Here is a 27,893-nt window from a genome sequence, read left to right as displayed (position 1 = left end):
ATAGCCTGAAACTGCTTAAGCAAGAGCAAATTATTGTTAATGGAAAGGAGTGTGAAAGAATAATGTTTTATTGTTCTCTTCACTTTTAGCTATTAATTGAATATAGTTTTATTTTCCAGGCCAACCTGTGTTTTGTGGATGTGGACAACCACTACATCGAACTGCCAGAAGACTTCCCACACTTCCCCAACAAAAATGAGCTGGTCCAAGAGCTCCGTGAGGTTCTGCTCAGCTTTGGTATTTTTGCCAACAACGGTGCTCCTCCACGAACCCGCAGCAACCCCAACAGCACCCCCTCTACACCAGGAAGGGAGCGCAAGATCAGCTCCATCCGCCAGCTAGAGGATGACGGTCGCAATGGGAACCTGGTGGGCGAAGATATGGTGGTACTGCAGCTTCTACAGGGAAACGCCACGCTGGAAAGGTTGCAGGCTCTCGCCAAAAGAACGGGGGTGTCGGTTTCACGCGTGGACGCTCTGAGGACGGGAATCAAAACTCAGGAGTCTGAGGGACAAGCTGGCAGAACATTAGCAGATGATGAAGAGCTGAAGAACGCCAAGCTGAACGTGCAGCTGAGAGAAGTTTTTGCCAGCAGGTTCACTGTCATGTTCGCCGACTATGAAGCGTTTGTCATCCAGAGCGCCCCAGACCTGGAGTCCTGGCTCACCAACAGAGAGCAAATGCACAACTTTGACAAGGTAAACGTAAACGCCGAAATGTGAATCAATTCCTTGTGAGTAACAAATCGACTTTTCCACCCACGTACTCATTGATTTCAATTCCAAAAGTGTAGCATGTGTTGTAAGTGTGGTAGTGAGCAGAGCTTTGGTGATCAAATCAGGCTGAGTTGGTGATGGTAGTCTTTGATGTCTTCATTGGTTTATCGTTGTCAACTCAGTTGTCGTTGCATGTTGACTCACTGACTTGCAAGTCATGGACTGAGAATTAGGTTCATCTTTCTAGGCCTCGTTCCTGTCGGACCAGCCTGAACCCTACCTGCCCTTCCTCTCCCACTTCATTGAGACGCAGATGTTCGCCACATTCATCGACAACAAGATCATGTCTCAGTGGGAGGACAAGGAGCCACTGCTGCGAGTCTTTGATGCCCGAATCGAAAAGACACGACTCTACAATGTCCGTGCTCCAAACTTAAGATCCTCTGTCTACCAGAGATGCTCCAATCTGAAGGAAGCTGGTAAGAAGATCACATTTCATGAATAAAACTCTAACTTCAACTTTGCAAAGACTGACATCATCTACAGATTCTATTGGGATGCAATGATACCAAGTTTGTTGTAATGGTTTCCTTTTCTTCTGACGCTCATTAAATGCTTGTCAGTTGGAGTCATTTTATGACAGGAAACAGGATTTGGCACAAAAACACTCGCTAGTCTAAAATACACAATTGGTGAATTCCCTGTTATACACGCTCTTGTGATTTAATCCTAATCTGTTAAAATGAAACATCTGGTGCTTAAAAGGCATCAAATACAATAATCCCATGTATTATTTTAACAATCTGGTCCATTACTCCAAGAGATTTTACAGACTTTATATTATTAAACAAATTCTGAAAATGTCTAAAGATTGTGTGCAGCGTACTTTGAGTAATACTCTACATATCTTAAGTGAGAGGGAAGATAATAGTGACATAGACATGGCTCTTTCCTCACATTACATACACAAATGAACTAGACAATCATGACATGAGCGGTCAAAAGAAAAAATGTATAAGGAGGAAAAAAAAAAAAAGGAATCAAATTAAGGAAATCAAACACAGATGGTGCACTATATTGTCACCAAGTTAGAAGATAACAGATGTAAATGACGAGATAACAACTTACGTTTGCTTAAAATATCAGAATACATGCGCTCTGTTATTAAGTAATACCATAGCATGCTCCTTTTAAGTGTCCATGCATGAGATATTCCCTTAATGACTGGGAGCCTTTGCTGCATAAGACTTGTTTAATTGTTTTTGGAGCAATTTCTTTTGTCTGTTTTTCAATAGAAGAGAGTCATTACAGACTAGCAGTTTGGAGGCATTTGCTTTTGTATTGAATTTTGTATTTGTTGGACGGCAACTGCTGCAACTTGGACCATCTCTTCATTCCATTCAACACATAATATGTGAAATTAAAACATGATCCGAGATCTATAACTCATTCATCTATTCTAGATAATTTCCCAGCTCACTGAGTTCATTAAAACAACTCTTAAAACATGTGAAAATGGATTCTAAAAAATTAGATTATTAATCTAGCGGCAGTGTTAGGAAACGTGTATGTATGTCTACATACGTCGACACACCATCCATTCTATTAATTGGTTTTTGGTTCTTTAGAGTCTAGTATTTGCAAACAATACTTTGATGAAGAAGCTAATGAATATGGATCTGATTTATTTATTTTTTCCGCTAGTCTGGTCTTCAGAAAATAAGAGAAGTGAGGAGTCATTTACTGTGTTGAAATGTTCTTGTGTAAACATTTGTTCCTCCTGATGGATAATATGAGACCAGAATGGTTTGACACTACAAAACATCAAGTTAGATTAATAAAGACGTTTAAAAAAATGAATGAATAAGACTGATGAAGCCGTCGGGCTCAGAGACAGAAAAACAAGATATTTAAGCAACAGCAGATAAAGAAGAACTTTGATGCAGGAGAGTGAGGATGAGATAAAGAATGAAATTGAAAGAGGTGCGCTCACCAGGGAGAGAAAGAAAGTATTGTCTCTGCTCTAAGAAAGAAAATGACAACTGTGCCATTGTGAGCTGCCTGAGAAGAACACTTGCATGGCCAGTATTCATTCTCTTTTTTTTTCTCACAAATCTAGATCAGTAGTAACTAAAATAATGAAAAGAAATACATTAATATGGAGGTTTATTTTCAAGCAATTATACATTTAAATATTTAAGAATGTTTTTCAAACTCAGAAGTACACAGGTGGGAGGACTTTAAGCATATACTGTACTACAGTCTTGCAGAAAAAGAAATCTCCTACCTGACCTTGAATGAAAACAATACCATTTAAATGAGGCAGATTTCAGATTGACTCTGTTTTATGTTTCAAGGAATAACTTTCTCCTTAAATCAAGACTGTCCCAGCTACATGGGCGGAGAGGTGGAAGACATACCTGACAAAGTCCACAGGACATGCAAAGACAATCAACCATTATTTGTGACTTATGGGTTGTTGAATAATCATTCCAGAGCGATTTCAAGATCTACTTGGCAATGCTAGACTTCTTGGGAGTATGTTTGCGAGCGTTCCTCTGCAATAGGGAACCCCCTTGAGAACAACAACTTATGTGATTTTGCTGCTTTTAAACTAAAGGAAGTGGCTCTAGGTGTATGGACATCATCATGTGTTGAAATACAGTGTTGTTTCTGGTTGCGAGTGAAGGCAGAGAAAGCTGACTAAGATGCAGATTTTACAACTAAATGAGCATTCATGACTGAAAACTGTTTCGCAGCTCAAGCTGTTGAACAACGTCTGATGAAAATCGACCACACAGCCGTCCTCCCTCATCTACTGGACATGAAGATTGGTCAGGGCAAGTACCAAAGGGGATTCTTCCCCAAACTGCAAGCTGATGTGCTCAGCACTGGACCCGCCAACAAGTGAGAGGAAATGAACACTAGCCGCTGTTTGTAGTTCAAAGATGTGATGTTGCAGAGGGCTGTGTGGATCCACAATCACCTCCATTCAACTGAATGTTCTCAGGTGGTCTCATCGCACAGTAGCGGCCCAACAGAGACGGGATCGACACAGACAACAGGGTGAACATCTGAACCTCGGCAACGACCTCAAAGAGGTGAATAAACCAACTGGACCTTCTCAGTGTCCTTCTGTTTTCCAACATGTCCGCCTCACTTTTTTGTTCTTTTTTAATTTCAACGCATGTCTGTTTGCTCCATTCGACTGTCTTCTCCCATTTCCTGTGATGGTATTTTGGGGTACGGTTGTACCTCTCCTACTCCTCCTCAGCATGGGGAGGGCTGTCTGGCTCTGCAGAACTCTATGGCATTCTGGGAGTGGGACAATGGTTCCCCCCCACCTGTCAAACCTCCTAAAAAGTCTGCCTCTGCGTCCTGCCTGGTATGTGTACAACTACCTGTGTTGTAGACCCTGGCTCCGACCCCGGCTCCGACCCCGACACTTTACCCTCACCCCACCAATGCACTCCTGCTGTCCTTCCAGTGTATGGAGCCATTTGGGAGATTCTTCTCTAATCTTCCACTTGTGGGTTTTATTTTTAAGCACTGCAAGTACTGTTACACCCTAAAACTCCTCCACTCCTCTTTGCTTCGATCTCCTACCCACCGCTCTGACGTCACCGATCCCCTCACAGTGCAAGTGTTTCATGCTTGTTTTAGGGATTTTCTAAGAGATGCATAGTTTTCCTGCAAGCTTCCCATGGCTGCAAGAATACAACCAAAGGGCTGAATTTCTTAGACACAATATAGTGTTATAAAATGAATGGTTTTTCCTCCAACTTTGCGAACGTAAGGTTTAAAGAAGGTCGCTGTACGATAATAAATAAATAATCTCCTGACTGAGTCTCTGCTTTGCTGCACAGAAATACATGCAGGAAGCCCGAAGCCTGGGCAAAAACCTGCGACAACCCAAACTGTCAGACCTGTCCCCGGCAGTCATCGCACAGACCAACTGGAAGTTTGTGGAAGGACTGTTGAAAGAGTGTCGCATGAAGGTAACACAACTTTTCCTCATCATAGAAAAACATAAACAATGAGTTTCAAAACACCAGTGGAAGATCGACAAATATTCCTCCTGACTGTCTTTTTTGTAGACAAAGCGGATGCTGGTGGAGAAAATGGGTCGTGAGGCGGTGGAGTTGGGACATGGAGAAGCAAACATCACTGGGCTGGAGGAGAACACACTGATTGCCAGTTTGTGTGACCTGCTAGAGAGAATCTGGAGCCACGGACTCCAGGTCAAACAGGTATAAACAAACGAACAACATGCAAAACACACAAAACCTTTGGTCTGCTTCTTGGTTAGGCAGGTGTGTATTATTAGATGACACAATTCTTGTGTTGCAGTGTTTTTTGTTTCCTTTTTACTACCGCGTGTGTGTTTATGTTTGATGGTTTAACATGCTCACCATCTTCCAGGGCAAATCAGCACTGTGGTCTCACCTGCTGCACTATCAGGCCCGCGAGGAGAAGCAGGTTGAGTCCCCAGGTGAGACAAACACACACACATCCTTAGTATTTGCAGACTTTCTGATTCAGCAAGTGGTTCAAAGGCGAGTCAACTGAACTGTGTAGAGGTCGAGGAAGGCATTTCACCTCTCATCTCAAAAGTTTCTTCAGTTTCAATTTAGCTGGTGTTAGATGCCAGTATATATCCATCCAGGGGCGGGAACAGAGAACAATAGGGATGAGTTGGAATCAATGTATGGCAATAAACAATTAAGTAAGCACACCTTACAACCAACTTTCATCCTGCAATTGACCACCCCCCCAAACTCGTATAAGACTAAAAACTGGGTACACTGAGCACCATCACAAGCACAGCAATGTAGACCAAACATGACAAACCTGCACTAGACACAGTTAACTGCCAAATGTAAGTTACTTCACATTCACTTTTGTAAATGTAAATAATTTCACATTAGACACAAGTATCTCTCTCTTCTGGGCTTTCTTTCTTTTTTTCTCCCTCCTGCCCTGGTCTACATAGGCTCTCCTTCCACCTCTATAGTCCTTTGATCTCCACCTCCTTCCACCAATCCAGCCCAACCAAACAATAGTTGAAAGGGACACAAGCTCTGAGCTAACATACCAGGCTCAGGAAGTTTCAGTCAAGCTCATGTGGAACTAAATAAATGTATTGGAGGTAAGAGGTGAATCATCTTTATAGAACTCCACACAGTCCAGTTGACTCGCCTTCTAACCACTTGGATAAACATGACCTTGATGAATGATGACCTTCACGGACTGATTCAGATTCACTGAAACTACTGAACTCAACTTCCTCAGTCTCGCCGGTCCCTGAGCGGAGGAAGTCAGATGGCACCGTTACATTGTTCAGCCTCTCCCCCATCCAGGACATGAGGTCAGATTGTGACCTTCAAAAATAGCATCTCTCCTACAGACCTGTTTTTGATGTAGTTGGTCTTTCTCATCAGACACATCCAGAGTATGTCTGAGATCAAAACAGATGTGGGCCGAGCCAGAGCCTGGATCCGGTTGTCTCTGGAGAAGAAGCTCCTGTCTCAACATCTCAAACAACTTCTGTCCAGACAAGCTCTGACCAAGTGAGCAGCAACACCAAACCACATTTACTTTGTTGACTAAGAGATATTTAGTCTCAAGATATATGTTTATTATTACAAGTGTTCCCTCAATGATGTTAACTACAGTGTGTTACTGTTTCTGCAGAAGACTGTACAAGCGATATGCCTTCCTTCGCTGTGAGGAAGAGAAGGAGCAGTTTCTCTTCCACCTTCTCTCTCTCAACACAGTCGACTACTTCTGCTTCACCAGCGTCTTCACCACCATAAGTATGTACTTTGTTTTTGTGGAACTTTATAGATCCATTTGAGTGGTCTACGGTGTTGTTCATGTATCAGATGCTGGCTTAAGGTGCGTTCACACCAAACACGACTAGAAAGTTGTTTACTTGCAATTCAATGTAGAAGGACCATTAATGCAACACTTGTGCTATCATATGTGAGCAGCGGTTTTTGGAACCTAGTCACATGGAACTAGGAACTGGTCTTGGACTTCGGGAGGTCCAGGACAAAGCCACGTCCAGTGTCCATCAGAGGCGACGAGGTGGAGATAGTAGACAACTATAAGTACCTCGGTGTGTGGATGGACAGTAAACTGGACTGGTCCTTCAATACAGACCATGTATATAAGAAAGTTCAGAGTAGACTGTACTTTCTGAGGAGGCTTCGATCATTTAACATCTGCAAGAAGCTCCTCTGCATGTTCTACCAGTCTGTGGTGGCCAGTGTCATGTTCTATGCTGTGGTGTGTTGGGGTGGAAATGTGTCCAAGAGGAGAGAGGAGTGTCAACAGGTTGGACAGGTTGATCAGGAGGGCTGGCTCTGTGGTTGGAATGAAGCTGGACTCACTGGTGACAGTTGCTGAGAGGAGATCATTGAACAAACTACTGTCCATCATGGATGATGACAGTCATCCTCTGAACACTGTCATCAGTGAACAGAGAAGCAGAATGAGTGCACGAATGCTCCTACCCAGGTGCAAGACAAATAGACTCAGGGACTCATTCATCCCTCGGGCTATTAAGTTGTACAATTCTGAGTTTGGGGGCAGGAGTGGAGTGAGAGTATCTGGATGTTCTGTTCCATGTTAGTCTTTGTATCCTTTGTCTTTGTTGTTTTTCTTTGACTCTATGTTCTTTGTCTTTATCTTTATACTTAGATTGTGTCATCTTCTTCTTCCGCTTATGTTCTTTTCTTATTTTATTTTTTATGTATTATTTTTTATTGTTTATGAAAAATTGCTGGCTACTGGAAAAAAACAATTTAGATCAATAAAGTTTTACCTTACCTTACCTTATATTCATTGCATTTCTGTTGTTTTTGTTTGTGTATTTACACACTTCTGCATTAGTTAAGACTCTAACTCAGGGAACTGTATGTTTGTAAGGATGGCTGATTCATGTAAATGGTTAATGTATTGATAAAAAAAAAGAATTAAGGATTGATAGTTAATCGAACCCCTGCTTCTCTTTCAGATATTCCATATCGCGTCGTCATCATTCCAATCAAGAAGTTGAGTAACGCTATGACAACGTCCAACCCGTGGGTGTGTGTGTCCGGTGAGCTGGGGGACTCTGGCGTCATGCAGATTCCAAAAAACGTTCTGGAGATGACCTTCGAGGTGAGCTGCATGACCTTTAGACAAACAGAGGGTCTAGTTTGTGTCTCACCAGGTGTGTGCATGTGTGTTTGTGTTCACTGGTGTTGCTGTCACTGGCTTCATGTTTGTTTCATCATTATTGTCATTGTCCCTCCATCGTGTGTTAACAAGCTTCTCCATCTCCCCCAGTCGGCTTTCAGGCCTCACTCGCACATCTCCGCCATGTTCAAGGTTAGAGTGAGCCCAAACCACAACTCCCATCATGCTTGGCTCCCTGCTGGTTTCTCCTCTACTTGTTTCTTGGCATTGTAACCTTCTTTACTGTTGTGAGATTATCTCATTCATGTCAAAAAACCTCAGCTATTTTATCACTTCAGTTAATGGTCATACACAAATGATGGGTTCTGATAAGACTGGCAAGCAGGGCCGGATCTAGACAGGCATGTATGAGAGGGCAGCCACAAATCTTGAGGGGGCATTGTGCCAGGCCCCCTCATGCCCCTGCCTAGACCCGGCCCTGGTTTGAGGGGGCACAACATTTATTTGAGGGGGCAAGGCCCCCTCTTGCCCCTGCCTAGACCAGGCCCTGCTGGCAAGAGAATGGTTGGTCTACACCTGGGGTCTGAAACCCATCCTCAAATATTATTAGATGGTGCAGGTTTTGAATCCAACCAGTCAAGCACATATAGTTGTCAATGAATTGTCAGTCAAATGCTGCTTGTTTAAGCCGACACCTGATTCCTTAACTCATGTGTGCTTGACTGGTTGGAACAAAAACCTACACCATCTAGGCCCTTTGAGGGCAGGTTTATGACCCCAGGTCTAGCTGATTTAGTTTACACATTGGTATGGTCATTGATGCCCCAAAGGGGTCTGACGAACTTTCAGTGAAATTTGCGTCAAATCTGCACCTCATTCTGCTTTCTGGAAAGATCCTTGAGCTTTGTCTACGTAACAAAAAATAGTGTTTTCTTTCAGTTCAGCCTAAATGTGTTTATTTAAAATAGAGTTGCTAGTGAAAGGAAAACATTGTTTTAAGTATCTACTGTAGGAAATTACTTTTTCATTCTCAGCCATTGCGGGTGTATTTGAGTGAATATGAATGCCTGAGAACATGAATTATGTGGTCAGTGTATTTGATGCATTATGTATTCATTAGATCAATTTCCACTTTAGCCTAATCACATAAATATTCTTATTCTTTCTCTGGTTATCTCACTGTGATACTCATACTTGAATACAAACTATTATACAAACAATTGTTTGCACATATATAGTTTTGTTTTGCTGATATTCTGTTTGTGGAAAATACATTTTGTCGCACTGAAACGTTTAGGATAGGATTACATTTCTTCTGTACTATTTTAACTTGTTAACTAGTCAGGCAGAACTAAAGCCAAGCCACGTCAAGACAATACAGATAAATATGTCATTGGCTGATGTTTTTAGCTTTACTGTTAAAATCCAGCTCATTAGCTGATGCATGTTTCTCCTAGCTAGAGCTTCAGCTACTTTTTCCCCATTGCTAGCCTATTATGCATTTGAAATAAATATCTTTAATTACATCCTTCTAAATGTGTTACAACGGTCTCTGTGGATGTTTGTATAGTAAATGTAGCATCTTCATCTTCTTGCAGTGTCAGAATCTGGGAAAACTCACAATGGTGCAATTGGGGCACGACAATGCTGGTCTGCTGGCCAAGTGGCTGGTGGACTGTGTGATGGTTCGAAACGAGATCACCGGACACACATACAGGTGAGTTCTGCTACTGGTCCACCTGCCGCCTCTCCGAGGGACTGTGCTGCATACACTGTAAAAACACTTGTCAATGGTCGGCTGCAGGTTCCCCTGTGGCCGCTGGCTTGGCAAAGGTGTGGACGATGGCAGTCTAGAGAGAGTCCTGATTGGTGAGCTGGTGGTAGCCACTGGAGAAGAGGACTCTGGGAAAGGCTGCCACACCCCACCGCCACAGCCCTCTCCATCTCAGACCAGAAGGATCAGTGTTACATTGCATAATGGACGAGGATACAGTAAGCACTTTCATCTACGAGTGTATCTCTTCCTATTATACGTGATGTTCATTCAGCTTTTCTCTTCATTCCAGAACCAACGTCGGGTCAGATCCAGGACCTCATTGGCGAGTCGGTGAACAACATCATCAAACATTTCCACAAGCCAGAGAAAGAGGTAATGAACTCCAATATTTATTAAAAAGAAAATAAGTAAAAAAGTGTGACAAAAAAGATGAAAGACTATTTTGAACTATTGCTAAAAGGAGACTCTTTGGAGATTTTTGGTAAGATTATGTGAAAAGGTTTGACATTTTTGTGCAGAGAGGAAGTCTGACTGTGCTGCTGTGTGGGGAGAACGGTCTGATCTCAGCTTTGGAGTTGTTCTTCCATCATGGTTTCAAGTCTGCCAGACTCTTCCAGAAAACCGCCTTTGTGTGGGACTTTGTAGGCAAGTACAGATGGCGCCCCCTGATGTTATATGTATGCATGAAACCTTTAATGGAATGTTTTCTAAGCAGAGAAGGCGGTGGCATACACGGACGCAGCTGACCAGATGGGAGACCTGCAGGAGGCTGCTGTGTCAGCAGGGACAACCTGTCAGTCACTCTGTCACTACGTCGGCTCGATAAATTCCACACCCAGGAATATTGGGAAAGATGGAAAGTTCCAACTGCTGTTGTGCCTCGGAGCAAGGTCAGCTTCATGTTGTTAAACGATAGCGTTTCTGAACAAAGGTTTATACAAAGAATAAAAGTAATAATATGTTTGGTATTTTTCAAATATCAAAGAACCACTTCTTTTTTAACCTGGTGTTGTTTTTTTGAAGCACAAATAGAATGAATTGTGAAATGATCAAAGTGTCAAATGTAGCATTTTAAATCATTAAAGATTGCTGCCATATGTCCACCAAAAATGTGAAACACTGTCACTTTACTTTAAACCTGATGTTTTCTCTCTTTTTGTCTTGCTCAGGGACCGTCTGCTGACTCAGTGGCTCCCTCTGCTGGTGGAGTGCCCGGTCATCCAGCGGATGTACGAGGACATGGCCCTGCTGAGAGACCGCACCACTGTCAACGCACTCATCGGAGTTTTGGAGACTCTGCACGACTTTCCCATCACACTAGAGTCCTCTCTCGTCAAAGGCATTGACCTATGACCCTGTGAGAGTAGCGAGTGGGCTGGATAATTCAAGAGATTAAAATGTTATAGCTTTACATTTCAGATCAGAACATATGCAGTATTATCACCTCATTTCCTGAAAAATGTTTAACAGATAATTCTCCTAAATTGCCACCTTTAATCAGATATTATTTACAAATGTACCTCTCCACCAATTTAAAACCAAATCCCTATTTTGATAATCTTTTATCACTATTGCGAGAGCTACACTTTATATTAAAAGACAAATGTATCTAATAAATTTAGAAAAGGCTGTAAGTCTAAAGCAGCGAGTGTTGCATATATTATTTCTGTTGATAATTTAGAATAGATTCAGTGACTAACTGGATTGCAGCGGTTCGCAAGAAGGATGATCAAAAAATGATAAAACAGAAGTGGTACTTCTGGCTCTTTGTTAGTTAGTAAGTAAGTAAGTAATGGTTATTTCTAAAGCGCCTATATTTTGGAGGATTTTCAGCAACAAGATGTTTGGTTCAATGCTATTGGCTTTATTTTAGCCAGAAATAGATGCTGTGTTGTGTTAGACTTGTACCCGTGTTCTCAGTCAGCATGGACACAAACTTTTCCTAGCCTGCTCCAAATGGTCATATTTCCAAAATGCATGCACAAGAACCTTAATGGCAGATTGTGTCGCGGCTGGACTTGGAAGTGGTCACATCATCACCAGGGACTTGTGGTAACTCGGACATTCCTCCTGACAGTGGACCAGACTATTTTACTTTTGCTACTGTAGACACATGTGAGTTTATTGCTGCCAATCCTTACTGTGTCTCTTCAATTTGGGAAACAGAACTGAACCTTGAGTGAAACTACTGAACTCAACTTGAGTGTGACTTTTCACAAGCATTTTGTCACTGGACTCTGTGCTTTCAAGAGTTCCGTTTTTGGACGTGTTCGAAGTCTAAGGCTGTCATACTTTTTTTTTCAGAAGGCAACAGCATGTATTTATTTGTCTCATAATCAACGTTATAATGTTTTATTTTTTAATCTACTTTTGATGTTTTCTTTTTACCAAATGTTCACTTTAAAATCAAATTTCATTGTATATGAACACACTGTAAGGAATTCACACTAAATGAGTCTAATCTCCTGATATTATTTAAATATTTCTGATTAATAGGTAAATAAAACTGCTTCATAGTTTTAACAACAATATATATTTATTTGGGCTGAGATTGATAAATCATTTCTTAATTTAAAAGAAATATTCATTTTAAAAATTATTTTATTTTTGACAACATATAATTTACCTCCTATTTAGAGAGGAATTGGTGTAAAACGGTACATTTCCCGGTTTAGCCTCCCAATGGGCCACAAATTTGATGTCAATACTGTTTGGAACAAAAAAAAAAACGATTGTTGCTGTGAGTAAGAATCGTAGCCAAGTTTATCTTCAATCCCAAATTTCAGACAAGTATGTTCAAATTAGGGCGATCAGCTATGTTTTTTGTATATGAATAATGGTCACTTCTCACAGTTCTTTGGGTTTAAATCTCTGTTGAATACATTTTTGCGGGATCAAGCTGCTAATGGAATGCGCCTGTTGGTGAGTCCATTTAATGTAAAATAGTTTCATCTTTTCTTTACACTATTAAAGTCATACAGACTAATATGTTCAAGCAATGTGAATATTGTGCTGTAGATATTCTCATTAGTCCATGTGTGTTGGTGACCTTCATTGAAAGGAGCCAGAGAAGGAACCTGCCTTGTGAATACTGTTTTAATTTCTTTATAACAACTCGTGTCTCTTCTGCTGATCTCATTAAAGTCATGTTTGATGGTCTTTTACTTTGTGTTAAACGCTCTTATTAAACACATGTTTATGGCTCCACATAAGAGGACATACTTTTGGTGGAGGCTTTAGAGGATGGAGGGTAAATATTAATGGACCGCTTGCAAATGACTCTATCAGTAAATCAAAATGTGTGAGTCTTTGCTGCATCAATTATTTGGTATGAAAAGTTGAGGGTTTCATTGGACTTCCTGTATTATGGGTTATTCTTCACTAGTAGGATGTTGTCCATGAGCTGCACTAATGTTTTTGTATCACCTGCAATAGTACCACGTGAAGATCGATTGGGAGGAAGCATGCATGAGTTAAAGGCGTTACAACACACAGGTTGTTAAATAGTCATTCAGATGGGTAATAAATAAAATGTCATGCTTAAATGTGGCCTCAATTGATTTATAATCCGCAGGAGCTGCAGGCCTTTACATAACCAAAGCATCAGCCCCTCTGATAGTGACCTGTCTTAATATTGTTGTGGCATCATATCTTCAACACCTACAGTTTTACCCTTTTTATTTTTAGAGTTTCACTCGACACATTTGCATGCAGGACAATGGGAATCTAAACTGAACGGGAGATTAGTCTCTGCTTGAATTATTTGCTCATAATTAAATTAATGCTTACATCTCAGAAGTTAACCTGATAATGTAAAACTAATCTTTCATTAAAAGGTTTTTGGCATTCAAGAGGCTCGCTTTCAACTGCCATATCAATATGCCTTTAAACCATGTCGGCGAGCATAAGTAGGGTTTATGATGGACATTAAATGCATAGTTGACCTTTATTTTATTTTTTTTCTTGTTTTTTTCGTTCATTAATTTTCTCCCAAATGTTTTTCAAATTCTATCTTCGGAGTGTTAATCATTTTGAGGAATAATTGCGTTTATCTTTCTTTCTATACCGTCAACACGGTGACGTAGATCCTGCCGGTCAAGCTCACCATGGCGCCGCTCTTTCCCGCGCAAAGCTGACTCCATACATGGTCACTGCTAACTGCGCACGCGGGTGACGTCAGAGCTGCACGCTGTTTGAAGAGGAATGAGAAAATGGTGGCGCGGGAGAGACCGTAACACGCATGCGGGCAGGTCTTCAAACTATACATGCCAGTCTGGATCCGTTCGTTAGCACGAATAACGGCGAACCATCCGACTGTATGTGAACATGTACTCTTCAAAATAAAACTCTACACAATCCACAGTAAGGGCTGTACCTTTATTTTGAAGGACCTTTACGGATTCAATGTTGATGTCCATACGTTTTGACACTTCAGTAGTCTTTTCGGAGTCTACAGCGACACCAATGAAAAGAGCTTAAAGTGGGATATTTCTGCGTCTTTTGTTGTTTTGGCTTCTTTTTATTCGACACAAAGTAAGAGCATTTGATTTGACCATTACACTCGGGTTATAAACGATGCTTTAGCGATAGTTAACAATAACAAAAACTGAGAAAAGACACGAAAGTTTCGTAGTATTCTTTCCTCGCGCGTGCATGTTGTGTGTAGCAGCTGGACTTCACTGTGCGTGTCTGTGGCGCTGCTGCGTGAAGCACGACTGGCACCTTTCTGCGACCATTTCCCTGCAGCTCATGTCAAAATGAACTGAATCTTCATGGTGGATCTCGTCATATTTGTGGAGCGACGGCACTTGTAGTTGAGGATGCAGGAGGGAGTGTATGAGGTCCAGACCCTGACACCCGTTTAAAGTCCATCGACGGTTGTCCTCTCAAACTACCATCGTTTCACTGACATATTCTCCGCCCTCACTTATGTTTGTAGCCATAGAAGTTCAAACTCTGTCGTATATCAACACAACTACTTGATGCGATCACAGGAATCTTCTCATCTTATTCTCAAACTCATCTCATCTTCCTGCGTGTTGTTTGACGTTTGTTCGTCCCTGCGATCACTGGTGCATGTTTACGTTTTATTTTCGTTTCCACATAATGAAGAACTTCTCATCACTTTGCCAGTAGTTTGAATATTAAAGCATCAAAGCTGTCCATTTAAAATAAAGTGTGACGTGAGTCTTAATGCATCTATGTTCATCCCTCCTACGTTACTTATGTGATTCTTTCCTTTTTTAGTTGATGAGTGTTTGTAAAAAATCTGCAGGGAATTCTTTCCAGTTGTGTAGTCGTGTGCGTGTTTAAAGCTATGTAAATGGACTCCAGTGCAGCATCACATGAGCTGCCATGTGCGAAGAAGAAGACGCATGTACAGCATCCATGTAATATAATATCATCCATGGCTTCATGTTAGGCTACAGAGCTGCTGTTGTCGTTATGATGGACGCTGGCACACCTAGCCTCGTTATATGTCTATATTTTAGTTTTCAAACGTGTCGGCATGTGATCGAGCCTCCACTCGCATCAGCACCATGTTGCATAACAGCAGCTGCCTCTGCCTCCTTCTCAGTGATGCTCTCTTGTGACGTCTTCATGTTGAAGACCTGGAGCGGAACAGATTCTTTATTTAGTTTCTAGAGAATAACTCTTTGGATTATTGGGATGTGGCGTACATTTATTGCCGTGTATATAAATGATGCAGCAATTTGAATTTGTCTGACAGCCCTGGATAAATGTATCCTGCACGTTTACATTCACATGTTTTTTTATGGTTATTTTTTCTTGACACTGTAGCAACAACTGATATTTATCCATTATTATTTTCCATTAGCATTCATTTTGTGATGACTTTTTAAAAGAGTCAATTTGATTTTCCAGTTTCAGGTCTGAATTCTACATAATATTTAATATATATAAACTGTATATATATATATATATATATATATATATATATATATATATATTATTCCATAAAAAATACAGCAATATTTTTGATTGTAATATAATTTCAAATTGTTTTCAAATGATTCAACATTCTAAAAACCAAGTTTGGAAACATGAATCAAGTTTTCAATGTGCATGTGTGTCATATCCTTCACATGCGTGATTTCGGTCCTTTTCCCAGCAAGTCAAGCAGATCTTCCTTCACCCATCTTGATCACACATACTGTTCACGTAGACCACCTCCCTGAGCCTCCTTGGTCAACATTCGATTTAATTGTGGTATATAGATATAAAGTTGTTCTTTAGATCCTTGTGAGAGACAGAAAAACAGTGTAATTAAAACAGCCAGATCATCCTTGGAGATGTCTGAGGTGACAATAGTCGTGCTTCCTTTACAATTGCATTTCTGATCAAGTGTGTTGTTGTTCAGATGTTTAGCTTCCACAAGCCAAAGATGTATCGCAGCAATGAAGGCTGCTGCATTTGCAGAGCAAAGTCTTCCAGCTCCCGCTTCACTGACAGCAAGCGCTACGAGGGCGACTTCAAGAGCTGCTTCGGGTAAGTTCATCATCGATGCACTTCACTGTCACAGTCCTGAGACCAAACCTGCACCATTTTTTTTAAAAGGTGCGTGTGAATGTCTGCATCCATGGTTACCAGTAACGCAAGACGAGTGGTGCACAAACTGTGGATGAGAAGAAATTAATGAGTTAAAAAATTGAATAATTTACATCTTTCGCAACAACAACATCTTATATATATATATATATATATATATATATATATATATATATACAGCATGTATCTGCTTTTAAAAGTTGAAGTGTTAATAACTTTAAATGAATCCCTCGAAGTAAGATAAAATGTGTATTGATATAATCCAAGAAGTAGTCTGTCTAAACAATACAAGATATATTCCAAATCTAGTTTTATTCGTGAATTATCAAAAGGCATTGCAAAATGATACCACAATAAAAAGTTTATATAAAGTGCACCTTAATGTTAAAGTTAAATCAACTATTCCTGAAAGAAATTGAACTGACATGTCATTTAGGGTTGTTGTTTTGTTCTGGAAATGTTTTATTGTGAATGCAGTTAAAAAATAACATTAAACAAGAAGATCTTAATAAAGATAAATATATACATTTATTTGCTTATTTATAATGCAAAGAAGAAACTGACCTTAGAATTTATCAATAGATGATGAACAGCCCTCAATAGGCCACACATGTAAGGGGAGATGATAACTGAAGAGGTATTGTCTCTCAGGCTCGCTGAAGTGCGCTGTGGCGACATCTGTAACGCCTGCGTCCTCCTGGTCAAGCGATGGAAAAAACTACCAGCTGGAACCAAGAAGAACTGGAATCATGTGAGCAATTTGATCCCCTTTAAACCTTATTATGCAACAGTCATTTGACTCACATGTGTTCAACATCAGGTGGTCGATGCAAAAGCAGGTACAAGCATGAAGACGACGCTGCGGACAACAAAACTCAAAAAGAAGAAGCTTTGGCCAATAATCCGCATGCAGAGGAACAGTAGGTCTTTTCCTTTAAAGCTTTTAGCACAACAGCTAGCCATGCCTGATATGTGTCTCCTGGACTGGTTTGTAGCTGCAAAGCTTCATCAGCACCAGCACAACTGAGTAGATTCCTGTCAGCAGTTGCTTTTTATATTGTTTTTGTTATATTGTGTCTGACAAGATGTAGAGAATTAGCAGACATGTATCTGGTGGGAAAAAATAATTTCAGTCTCGCATTAATTCAAATATTTAAATGTTTTCAGTCAGCATCATGAAATCATTAAACAACATTCCATTCTATTATTTGAGAGGTTTTTCTGTTGGCATAAACATTTTATTTTATTTCACCATAAGGATTTTGTGAAGTTACTCTATGAATTATGAGCTCTAGCTCCATGTAAATAACTGACATAGACAAAACCATGTCTGTGATATTGAAATGTTTAATGAAAGGGCTCAGACTTAGAACATACTGTAGATGAAAGTAAGTGGGTGATTTAATGACAGAAGTCAATCATGTTATCATGGATGTCTTAACAGACTCAGATGCTCACAGCACTACCTCCAGTGCTTCACCTGCCCAGTCACCAATCTACAGCAACCAATCAGACGAGGGCTCCGACTCAGAGCTGCTGGGAAGCTCCGGCTCCTCTGCCTTCTCCTTCTTGGACCTCACCTACTGGAAAAGGTAAAGATCTGATTGTTCCGTTAATTTCATGTAACAGTTGATATATTTGTTTGTTTATTTTTTTGTTGTGGTTCCAGGCAGAAGGTTTGCTGCGGGGTCATCTACAAGGGACGTTTTGGAGAAGTGATCATCCATCCTCACCTGTTTAAGCCCTGCTGCCGATCCAAACCCCAGTCCACAGAGCAGGAGGTGCAGATGGAGTCTCTTCCAACTCTGTCTAAGCCTGAAGAAGAGGAGGAGGAGGAGGAGGAGGAAGTGGATGGAGAAGGTAGCCCAGTCCTGGTATAGTTCCCCTGAACAGAGACTGACCTCACTGATGATGTTTCAAAGCTGCTTCCAGATCGTCCTGGACCGGTTCTGTTTTCAGTTGCGTTGAGATTATATTTCTGTAAATAGTTCTTTCAGATGTTACAAATGCTGGATTCGTGGAACACTTCACCAAAATGGAAACTTCTGGAAGCTTTTACACACTGAAACTGTAGCATAATTCACAGACTAATGCTTTCATGGTTCAGCTAACCACCGGATTTTCCAAAAGGGTCAAAAAGACAAACAAATGTCTGAACATAATATTAAAGATATGAGATTATATTTATTTTCCACTTAAAATGAGAAATTTCAACGAAAAAAAAAGAATTGACATTAAAAATCAAACTTAAAAACAAGTAATATGTGTTAAACCTAAAACATTCCTTGTATACAAAAATGTTAAAAGAAAAAATATCAAAGGATTGGACAATAAGAAAACACACACAAAATAAAATAAATGTACAACTATTCTAATCTTTTTGAAGCATATTATAATACAAAATAATTAAAAATAAAATGAAATACAAAGAAACATTTGGACTTTAAGAGTTTCAAAATTGAATGAATTAAACAAATACTCTATTAGCACTTTTACTACGTTACTTTTGGAGTTAAATGGTAAGTGAATTATTATTTTGATCTTATATTTCAAGTCTTAAATGAGTGTTAGACAATTACTGGAAGAAACAAGTGTGTACAAGATGTGCACATTTCGCGCAGAATGTAATCTAAACTAAAACATTTTGTGTAACAACAAGCTACAGTAATCTGAATGTGGTCCTGGACCCCAACCACGCCCTTATTTGTTATTTGACTTTTGAGAACCCAACCTTGATCTATAATCGGGCTCCTTCTCTCACACTGAAGCTCAAGTCTGAATACTCAGTGATGTTTGCAGCTCAGCTCCAGAAGTTTCCCTAAAGTAAACCTTTATAAGCTACACAAACCCTCAGGAAGGTTTTGGGTTCATAAGCTTTTGAGCCTTTTCCAAAGCCTTTTGCAGCTTGGTTTGTCCTTATTCAAAATATTAGCCTGTTCTTTGTTTCTCTTTTGTTTTCTTTACCAAAAATTATGTTTCAGTTTTTTTTCAGCGACAGTCCTGACACCTCAGTTCATTTTATTGATGAGGTTCTCTTAATAACCAGATGAATGAAAATATAGTGCATATTACAGTCATAGACAAAAGTTTAGAACAAATACCAGACGTAAAAGCAATAAGAAAGGTTTTCAAACAAATTTAATTACATAAAGATGTTCCTTGTTCAAATAAACCATCTACCAGAACTCTAAGAACCAGGGGCCTCATGTACTAAGAGGTTGTAAGCACAAACAAACGTGCTGAATTACTTTTCCACGTCAAAGTTCATATGTATCAATAATGAAAAGAGCAGTAAAAAGTTCGGACTTCCGGACAAGTTTTATGGTGTACTTCCTTATTTATAAACTGTTCACGGGGAGACAAATCACAGACTATGTTTCATTTAAACATGATTTGAATATGTAAATTAGGGTGTGGAAAGGGACAAACAAGACTGCAATTAAGTCTGTGTTGATTGGGATGTACAAGGAAAAGTGCTTGTATTTGTTTGCACGCACAGATTCATACATCTCAATATTTTAGTTTGTGCACCATTTTCTGGATTAGAGTGTATGACTGTTTTAAGTAGAAAATCCAGAAACGTATTTGTACATGAGGCCCCAGCTCTTCATCCCTTTTTCTCGCAGAAGGTTGCAAAACTCTTATGTAACGTTCAGTTTTGCTTTCAATAGTGAATAAGAGCTGTGACTCCCAACACACATCCTTCAAATTTTTGCCACCACTGGATTGTTTATTCCGCTCATATAGCCCTGACCTGCCGTTGTATTGTGATCAGTGGCGTTAACTAGACATTCAACAACTTATAGGGCAAGTTCTAGATCAATACTGGAAACTTGTTCACCCTTTTTTGTCATTTACACTTTCAGTATCATGAAGTTTAGGCTGCTACAGAACCCTTTAAGGTTTCATTGACTTGGTTCACCCCTCGACTTTCTCTTAGGACCTCCACCTTTAAGCCTTCCATTCCTTTGGTTTGTTGTCACAAATAGCAAAAATGTCTGTAGCCTTTTTTAAGTGACTCGATTAATTCTTAGCTTCATTTCAAATTGTATTTAACACTATCAAGTCTCATTTAGAATGAGACCAGGAAAGTGTTTGCTTTTATTAAATGTCCTACGACATGCTAAAAAACACTTTTGTGTTTTTCCAAAAAGGTTTAAACCTCACAAAGTGTGAAAAGTCTGGGATACCACAGCATGTGATCAAGACTGGAGATGAAGCAAAACAAACAACTGTAAAAAAAACAAACATGAATTTGTTGTTCGATATATTTAAATACAAAACTATCATTGTTTGCATATACAAACTATAATCAACCGTAAAACATTTTTTTGCAATTAATTTAAATCGCATGAATTTCGCACAAGTTTTTTTGTTGTCTCTTTATAAACACCTCATGGGAAACAAACATTCTACTTAAGCCTTATTGCCCCATCATGTACTGTATATACATCTAAGATTCTGTTTTTTTTTTACATGGAAACCGTCTTTATTTATTATTTAACGATCAATCTTGCATCGCACTGCTGTTTCTGTTTCCTCTGTAAATGACGGAATGTACGACGCTGCCATACAGACTGAAGAAATGATTGTACTAAAAAGTATCACGGTAGTTTAAAGTGACTCCTGTACTCATTGTTTGATGCAGTAATGGTTTCTTGTTTGGAGTCGAATAAAGCATTTTCTGCACTTGTGAACTAAAGCGTTTTATTAGTCTTGCTCTGTACATTAGCAGAGAGAGAGATACACTACTGTCGACAAGTTTGTATATTTTGAAATACTTGCTTTGTACTTTTAATAAATGTCACGTTTTCTGCTGACTCAGCTGTGTGATGATTTGAAGACATGTCCTCTTATATGTGAGTGTAGCTTCTATAATTCCATGACTCCTCTCCAGGCCAGTGGTTCTGGACTGGTCTGGCGGGGAGTTTGACTGGGGCGGTACACCTGTCAAACGGTAACGCAGGTGTCCTAAGGCGAGCTCAGGGAGGACGGAAACCTCCCGTGGAGCAGAAGGGCAAAAGCTTGCTTGATCTTGATTCCACAATAATACAAATATGTATACAAAAATGTTTGTAAATAAAGGAAAAATAAAACAGGATGTTTGACCTTGTTATACTGTATAACCTAATAAAACGTTAAACTAACTCATCAAATGATTTTAAAAAAAAGAAGAAAAAAGTATGTAATAAATTGTCAAGTCAAACCTGGTCACTTTAACTGCTGGTGGAAAAAGTCACCTTTATCTCAAAGTTCATTGAGGTAACTATTAAACACTAAACATCAAATTGTTCAAATATAATGCACAAAATGTTAAGAGCAAAATAAAAATCCCTTTTGCCATTATTTTATTTATTTTCAGGTATATTTCACAAAATCACAGGAAGCATTTTAAGGCCAAAACACGTATGTGATTTGGCGCTAGACTGCGGGCTCCGTCTCAGACGGAACTATCTTTATGAATAAATATGTGAATAAGGAACATACTTTCGATGACACCGGAAATGATCGGTGTGTTCTCAGGTGTATATAAACGTACAGGTGAGAGCCGGCGCGGCCTCTACCTGCTCCGCTTATTCACATTTCGGCGGCGTTCGGAAGGTCAGCGGCTCCTGCGCCAGAGACGCACAATGTGAGTTTAGTTGGGTTTTCTTAAAATTGTTGTTATTGTTATAAAAAAAACAACCTTGCGGTGGTCATATTGACATGTCTTTTCTGGTCGTGTTGTGCAGGTCACCGCCTTTCCTCAATGCTTCTTTGTCATCTTTGTAGTTTATTCACTCGAACAGTCGCTATTATTTCTACATGTTTCCCATCCAGACTGGAGGTCAACATGGTGCAGCTGCCCATCACCCCGGATGCCTCACCTTCACCCGAGAATGGCCGGCAGGGTCTGCTGTTGCCCGGCAGCCCCAAATCAGGCTCACCTGTGCGCTCGTGCGCGCTGCAGCTCGGCCTCGAGATGTCGACTGCCTACCATGGCTACGACAACTACATCGAGGACGGACTCCTGTGTCTGAAGCACAAAGTTCGAAACCTGGAGAAGAGGAAGGTATGTCGTCGGTGACTCGTCTCGGTTTCTGACTCGATCTGGAACGTTTGTGTGTCGACAGCTCAAACTGGAGGAGTACAAGAAGAGGCTGGACCGCGGGGAGACTCTGAACCAGGACCAGATGGTGTGTAAAAGTTCACTACATGTTTGATCTGTACTCACGTTTTTACATTTTTATTTCAGGCAGCTGCTGAGAAATATGAGCAGGTGTTGCACAATTTGGCCTTTGCACAGGAACTCCACAAGACCTTGGATAGTCTGACTCAGGATGTAAGATGAACTCCTTATTGAACATAATTTAACATGTCAATGGATCCATTTTATTGATTAAGTGATTTGCTAGTTCTGTAACTGCAGTATTTGTAGGCATTCCACTTTATTACATTCATGTTCAAGAAACTTGGAGGATGGCTAAAGAATTGACATGGGGCATATAAATGATATAATTGGATAAACTTTACTCATGCACAGACAAAATGATGTTACTTTAAGTTACTTGAAGTTACAATATCGCATCCCATTAAAGACATTTTAGAAAGACTTTACGTGAGGACGTAGGTAACTACGTGATTTCTTTTCTAAAACACAGTTCAGTATCTTAACCAAGAAATGTAACTGAACCATTATGGATTAATTGGAAAAATGTACATTTCTAAATGTATTTTTGAGTTCCAACAAACCACAGTATAAATATGAATTTCAATATAGCTCTTGTATAACAACAAAATGTGCACAAAAAGTAATCTTTATGAAGCAAAGTTAACTGAAGTGTGAGGCTTTTTATCTGCTGGAATAACTCGGTTTAGATTGTTGTGATGAGAAAGATTTTTTTTATCTAAAGGAGTTGAAATCTTGAATATGTTCTGTATCATCAGTTATATGCGTTTTGCAGTCCACATGTTTCCACTTTCTCATTTCAACCTAAAGTAGATGGGGCCACTTTCCCACTTGTCTCTGCAGCTGCTTGTGGCCCAGAAAAAAGCAGTGAAGACGGAGGAAGTGGCAAAGAGGGAGTTGGAGCGCTGTCGTTTGAACACTGTGCTTCAGATCCAGCAGCTTCTTGCCAGTCTTCAACTGGATCGCGTTAGAAAAGACCTGCAGACTGGACAAAATCAGGCCCCGTTGGTAGCGCCACATCAGCTGCATCGTCTGAACCAGCTTTCAGCCCTGCTGGGAGTCGATGGGGACGGTCACTCACTAAGGTTAGTAATGCACCAGGAATGGGGAAGAAAAAAAAACGTGGTTCGTGCAGCTGTATGATCGATCAAATCTGATGCATTAAACTGTATTTTAAAATGGAAATGTAATGCTTAGTCTGGAGTATCGGATGGAGAAGGCTGCCCAGGTGTACATGGATCTTTTGGATGGAAAGGACAAACCAGTGGTTGGAACGACATGTGAGCAAGCTTGTTGAGCTCAATGCCTTAAAATGTTTACTATTGAATATAGTTTGCTTTGTTTTTATGGCTTTTATATAAAGTGTCAAACTGACTTATTGACTTTAACCAATTGGAAGAAAAGATTAATTAAAACTTTAAATACATCATCAAATATAAAAAATTGTGTCTGTATATAAATCCAAATCAGACACTTTTATTGCCTGTGTAAACGCAACATGCGAACCTGGATGAATGAGAACGTTCAGACAACTTAGGAATTTAGTTGAGGGATTTGATTTTACTCATTTGAACTGGTTAAACCGTGCTGTGTGAACTGCTGGTATTCTCTCTTCAGTCAAGCAGCTGAAGGAAGAGCTCGGTGTACTGTTGAGCAGTGTGTACTTTACCAATCTGCCTGCTCCTCCCGTCACGACCCTTGAGGTGCCACTGACCTCCAGCTGCAGTAAGACCATGACTTCTTGACTTTCCATGGATGACTGTAGTCATTTTTATTTTGTCTTTATCCCTGGCAGCCAAAGTAAAGTTGAATCAAGCAAAGGAGGTGAGGTCAGTGTTTGAAAGGTTTTTCTGACTCCAAATTAAATGAATTTTTGGTGTGCACTTTAATGCGCTTTGCATAATCTATCATACATTCAAAGATTATTTATGCGATCACTTCATGGAAGCAAGAAATATCTATGTGTACTGCAAATTGGTTCATGGCGCTTAATAAAAACGTATTTTTCAGTTATCGGTCTACACTTTAATGCACTGTTGTCACTCCAGAGTTGGCACAATGATGTCAAAATGTGTCACTAAATGGCTTAAAACCAAGCACCAAACACCAGAGCACCTGGTTGCTAGTCTTGTTTTAAAATGCTGGTTGTAAGTCTTCTGCTGCTGACGCTTGGTGAAACGACAGTTTTTCAACAGACTGTGCCTGTCTGACATGGCGACTCCTTCCACTCAGAGCAGGAAAGAAGTCCTGAGTATGAAAGAGGAAGAGCCTCCTGATTCCTGGGACATGGAGCAGACTATGGAGAAAGACCATGCAGAAGCCAAAGTCCCAAAGCCATGGAGAGGAGCTGCCACCTTTATCCCCAAAGCTGCCAACAAGAAACAATCTTCTGGTGGCAAAAGGGTAAATAAAAACTTGAAGAGTAAGCTGATTGGTTGGTTCTTGCGTGTTGTCTGCCTTTAAATGGGTTAGTAATAACAAAGATGAACACTTTTCTCCACAGAGAAAAGGGGATAAAACAAAGTTAAATAAAAATAACAAGTTGGAGGTTTTCAACTCGCCAACCATCTTGCCCAAAGACCCCATACTAAGGAAACGTCACTTGGAGGACTTTATGACCAACAGTGATGGATCTTTTTGTTTCATGCAGGTGACCTTCAAATAAATGGGTTTAGTTTATTAAATTGTCTGGTTTGTAATGAAAACTCAATACATTTTCTCCTCAGGATTCTCTCTTGGATGGTGAGACCTCTCCTTCCAATGTCCCATCTCGAATGAAGTTGCAAGGATCACAACCATCTCCGGGTAACTTGATTTTAATGTATAGAGTATAAAATGGTGAGAGGTGGAGCAATAGAAATCTTGAATACTGTCTTTTCAAGATTCTTATCCTCAATGGTTGATAGTGTAGTTCAGCTGCGAATTGTCACATTTATCACCTGTTAAAACGCCTACTTTAAACTGTAATGCTGTAGACATGTAGCTACGGTTGAAGAACAATTCAGTGTCAATGACTTGTGCTAGACATGTTTATCTTGTGTCATTTTATATATTTAGTAAATCAAATGATGAGTTAGTCTTGTTCTTCTCTGAATCAGGTTTGAGGAGCCCTGTAGACCCTCCACCAAAAATGCTTCATGTAAGTTGACTCTTAATGTGACAGTCTTATGTGGCTCATCATCTTATTCTACCTCAGTCCACTCCACTTCCTGCTAGACTCCTGGAGCGCAAAGTTAGTCTGACCAATGGAGATCCAAGCCTGCAGAGTTTCCAACAGGACTTTCCCCCGAAGAACCTTCCTCGGGTAAGGATCAGTAGAACAGCCCTCTATTGAAAAATGATCTTAATTTTAGCCTTTATCTTTTGCAGGACCTCCTGCACTTGACTGAGAGGAAGACGTTCCCCTCACCACCTCTTTACTGCCGACAGTCACCCATCTCTGTTGACCGGGAAAAAAACCATCCTCATGTGAGCAGACTCAAACATTTGTTCTTGTATTTTTCTCATGTTTGTTTTTAGACCCCCATGTCTGGATCGGGAAAACTGTCTCCTCTGAGCAAAGGCATGTCTCGATCCTCTACCCCTTCTCAAGACCAGAGTTTCTCCACACCCCCCTCCAGAAGAACTCTCAGTACTGTACACTACAAGAACATCCAGGCAGTAAGTCTCTCTCTTGGTGACTTTCAAAACATTTAAATTTATTCTGACATCATGCAGAGATGAAATCTAATTGAGTTCATCAAGACACTGAGGATAAGGGCTGGTGGTCCTCTGATTTAATCCATGCCTGACTACAGGTCTTGGAGTCAACAACTTCGCCGTCCCAAAGTTGCATCGGTGCATGCAAACCAGACTTTGGTGAACCCATGTTTATCAGTACCGGTACCCAAACTCCACCGGAATTTGCTGCCTTTGACTTCCCACATCAAGGTTAGTATGATCATTCTCGTGCTAAAAGTCACGCTACATGTTTGCTACTTTGTCGGCAGGTTATCAATCAGATTACGGTCGGCACATCTTCCTGTCGCCTGGTCAGATGGGTCTCAATCCTGGAAGACAAGGGCCTCCGTATTACAATAGAGGATCTCTTAGAGGTGGGAGGCTTTTTTTTTCTGTTTGCGCTGTCTAACCAGTGCTGCTCCTCCAGGAGGACCCTACATCCCCCAGGCACCTGTTAGAGACCGGCACATGTATGCCGGACAGGTATGTCACTTCTCTGCATCTCGATGTTGTGCTTGAGTTGAACTGTCTGGAACTTTTCTCAGGAGTCTAGATACCAACAAGGCTATCAGCACGGGGCACAAAATAATTCTGGTAGAATCCCAAATTCTATTTTATTTTAATCTAAACAATCTGAACAACATCTTGTTGCCATTTCTGTTCCTGCAGTTCCCTGGAGTGACTCTTCTCAAGTTAGCAGTCCAGATAGAGAAGGAGAGTTTACAATCATGGATTCGGGTCATGGAGATTCTTTGTCCGTTTCCACCATGGACGTCCCACTGACTCCTCACGGCCACCATGCCACCCTGCTTCCCATGCAGGTCTACCCGCTCTCCCAGCCAATGAGGGTGGCCTTCACTGCATCACGTACTGCTAACTTTGCTCCGGGTAACCTGGACCAGCCCATTGTCTTCGACCAGCTGCACAGCAACCTTGGCGACATGTATGACTCGCACATTGGACGCTTCACCTGTCCAGTAAACGGGATCTACGTCTTCATCTTCCACATCCTGAAGCTGGCCATTAACATTCCCCTGTACATCAACCTCATGCGCAACGAGGAGGTCATGGTGTCTGCGTACGCCAATGACAGTGCCCCTGATCACGAGACGGCCAGTAACCATGCCATCCTGCCACTCTATCAAGGAGACCAAGTGTGGCTCAGGCTGCACAGAGGGGCCATTTACGGCAGCACCTGGAAGTACAGCACCTTTTCTGGCTTTCTGCTGTACCAGGACTGAATTCAGCAACGGATGTGTAGCTCTCAATGGTTCATGTCCTTGTAAATCTTGTGTTCAACCCATGAATGTGTGACTTTTTTTTTTCTAAATTAATTTGAACAAAGGACTTGTAAAGGTTATTTGTGTGTGTGAACTGTATTTAGTCCCACATTAGTGTGAGGAAAGAAGTGTGGGTGAACACATGAGGCATAACTGTTGCACTGAGATGAGTGACCTCCTAAAGTGCTGTAATAAACACGTGCAGTTAATATTTGCTTCCTTTTGTGGCTAAACTTTAAAAGTTGTTTCTGACTACATGCACTTGCTTCATTTTAAAGTTTGCAGCAAACTCTCAAATGCACAGCTTATGCGAGAACAAATTGTAAAGCTACTTTATCTAATATACAGTTCTGAGCCAGAAGTTTGCCATCAGGAAATCGAAGGCGATTTAATTTTCCTTCTTAAAGGGAAGAACACAGATGGAATCTTCCTTCCACTATATGCTGGAAACTCCTTGACACAAACTACTTCTTGTG

General features: G+C 40.5%; 3 protein-coding genes across 7 annotated transcripts in view; all 3 read left to right on the top strand.

Annotated features, from left to right (window-relative positions):
* Window positions 1–12,837, top strand: part of dennd5b (DENN/MADD domain containing 5B) — a 35,595-nt gene extending 22,758 nt beyond the window's left edge. For 2 of the 4 annotated variants that reach the window (XM_087787939.1, XM_087787938.1), the window contains 17 exons: window positions 120–698; window positions 964–1,195; window positions 3,476–3,623; window positions 3,727–3,817; window positions 4,583–4,714; window positions 4,814–4,966; window positions 5,139–5,208; window positions 6,009–6,084; window positions 6,158–6,286; window positions 6,411–6,532; window positions 7,738–7,883; window positions 9,500–9,618; window positions 9,706–9,893; window positions 9,968–10,050; window positions 10,197–10,323; window positions 10,394–10,568; window positions 10,848–12,837. In XM_087787939.1, coding sequence (XP_087644065.1) covers window positions 120–698; window positions 964–1,195; window positions 3,476–3,623; window positions 3,727–3,817; window positions 4,583–4,714; window positions 4,814–4,966; window positions 5,139–5,208; window positions 6,009–6,084; window positions 6,158–6,286; window positions 6,411–6,532; window positions 7,738–7,883; window positions 9,500–9,618; window positions 9,706–9,893; window positions 9,968–10,050; window positions 10,197–10,323; window positions 10,394–10,568; window positions 10,848–11,031 — 2,754 coding nt within the window. In that variant the 3' untranslated portion in view covers window positions 11,032–12,837. Of the gene's footprint in view, window positions 1–119; window positions 699–963; window positions 1,196–3,475; window positions 3,624–3,726; window positions 3,818–3,990; window positions 4,102–4,582; window positions 4,715–4,813; window positions 4,967–5,138; window positions 5,209–6,008; window positions 6,085–6,157; window positions 6,287–6,410; window positions 6,533–7,737; window positions 7,884–8,051; window positions 8,094–9,499; window positions 9,619–9,705; window positions 9,894–9,967; window positions 10,051–10,196; window positions 10,324–10,393; window positions 10,569–10,847 lie in introns of all 4 variants that reach the window. The other 2 variants (XM_087787936.1, XM_087787937.1) reach the window with 2 other exon arrangements.
* Window positions 12,838–14,098: 1,261 nt separating this feature from the next.
* LOC148084942 (SIN3-HDAC complex-associated factor-like) lies at window positions 14,099–21,015 on the top strand. Of its 2 annotated transcripts, none has more exons than XM_087787935.1 (6): window positions 14,099–14,211; window positions 16,061–16,188; window positions 16,900–16,999; window positions 17,069–17,168; window positions 17,693–17,840; window positions 17,918–21,015. In XM_087787935.1, the coding sequence occupies exons 2-6, from the start codon at window positions 16,061–16,063 to the stop codon at window positions 18,126–18,128; spliced, it is 687 nt and encodes a 228-aa protein (XP_087644061.1). In that variant the 5' UTR covers window positions 14,099–14,211; the 3' UTR covers window positions 18,129–21,015. The 2 variants fall into 2 exon arrangements, with proteins under 2 accessions (XP_087644061.1, XP_087644060.1); XM_087787934.1 differs by lacking the exon at window positions 14,099–14,211 and adding an exon at window positions 15,946–16,001.
* Window positions 21,016–22,081: 1,066 nt separating this feature from the next.
* On the top strand, window positions 22,082–27,397 carry caprin2 (caprin family member 2). Its single transcript, XM_087786082.1, has 19 exons — window positions 22,082–22,300; window positions 22,362–22,424; window positions 22,484–22,570; window positions 23,261–23,502; window positions 23,615–23,697; window positions 24,035–24,142; window positions 24,213–24,241; window positions 24,602–24,820; window positions 24,921–25,067; window positions 25,144–25,222; window positions 25,516–25,556; window positions 25,614–25,721; window positions 25,787–25,885; window positions 25,937–26,077; window positions 26,215–26,347; window positions 26,407–26,511; window positions 26,565–26,620; window positions 26,683–26,731; window positions 26,807–27,397. The coding sequence occupies exons 1-19, from the start codon at window positions 22,082–22,084 to the stop codon at window positions 27,376–27,378; spliced, it is 2,580 nt and encodes an 859-aa protein (XP_087642208.1). The 3' UTR covers window positions 27,379–27,397.
* The last annotated feature ends 496 nt before the right edge of the window (window positions 27,398–27,893 follow it).

Source organism: Callionymus lyra, chromosome 3 (genome assembly GCF_982586985.1).
Source record: "Callionymus lyra chromosome 3, fCalLyr1.hap1.1, whole genome shotgun sequence".
NCBI classification, from domain to species: domain Eukaryota; kingdom Metazoa; phylum Chordata; class Actinopteri; order Syngnathiformes; family Callionymidae; genus Callionymus; species Callionymus lyra.
This window is presented reverse-complemented; position numbering and strand designations above follow the sequence as displayed.

What these genes read in the sequence shown, in the direction of transcription:
- LOC148084942 (XM_087787934.1), top strand. An exon ending in CCAAGAAGAACTGGAATCAT is followed by an intron (nt 17,000 to 17,068) that starts GTGAGCAATTTG and finishes GTTCAACATCAG; the next exon opens with GTGGTCGATGCAAAAGCAGG. An exon ending in GACCTCACCTACTGGAAAAG is followed by an intron (nt 17,841 to 17,917) that starts GTAAAGATCTGA and finishes TTGTGGTTCCAG; the next exon opens with GCAGAAGGTTTGCTGCGGGG.
- caprin2 (XM_087786082.1), top strand. Translation starts at nt 22,082, where the DNA reads ATGGTGCAGCTGCCCATCACCCCGGATGCCTCACCTTCACCCGAGAAT. An exon ending in GAAACCTGGAGAAGAGGAAG is followed by an intron (nt 22,301 to 22,361) that starts GTATGTCGTCGG and finishes GTGTGTCGACAG; the next exon opens with CTCAAACTGGAGGAGTACAA. An exon ending in ACCAGTGGTTGGAACGACAT is followed by an intron (nt 23,698 to 24,034) that starts GTGAGCAAGCTT and finishes TTCTCTCTTCAG; the next exon opens with TCAAGCAGCTGAAGGAAGAG.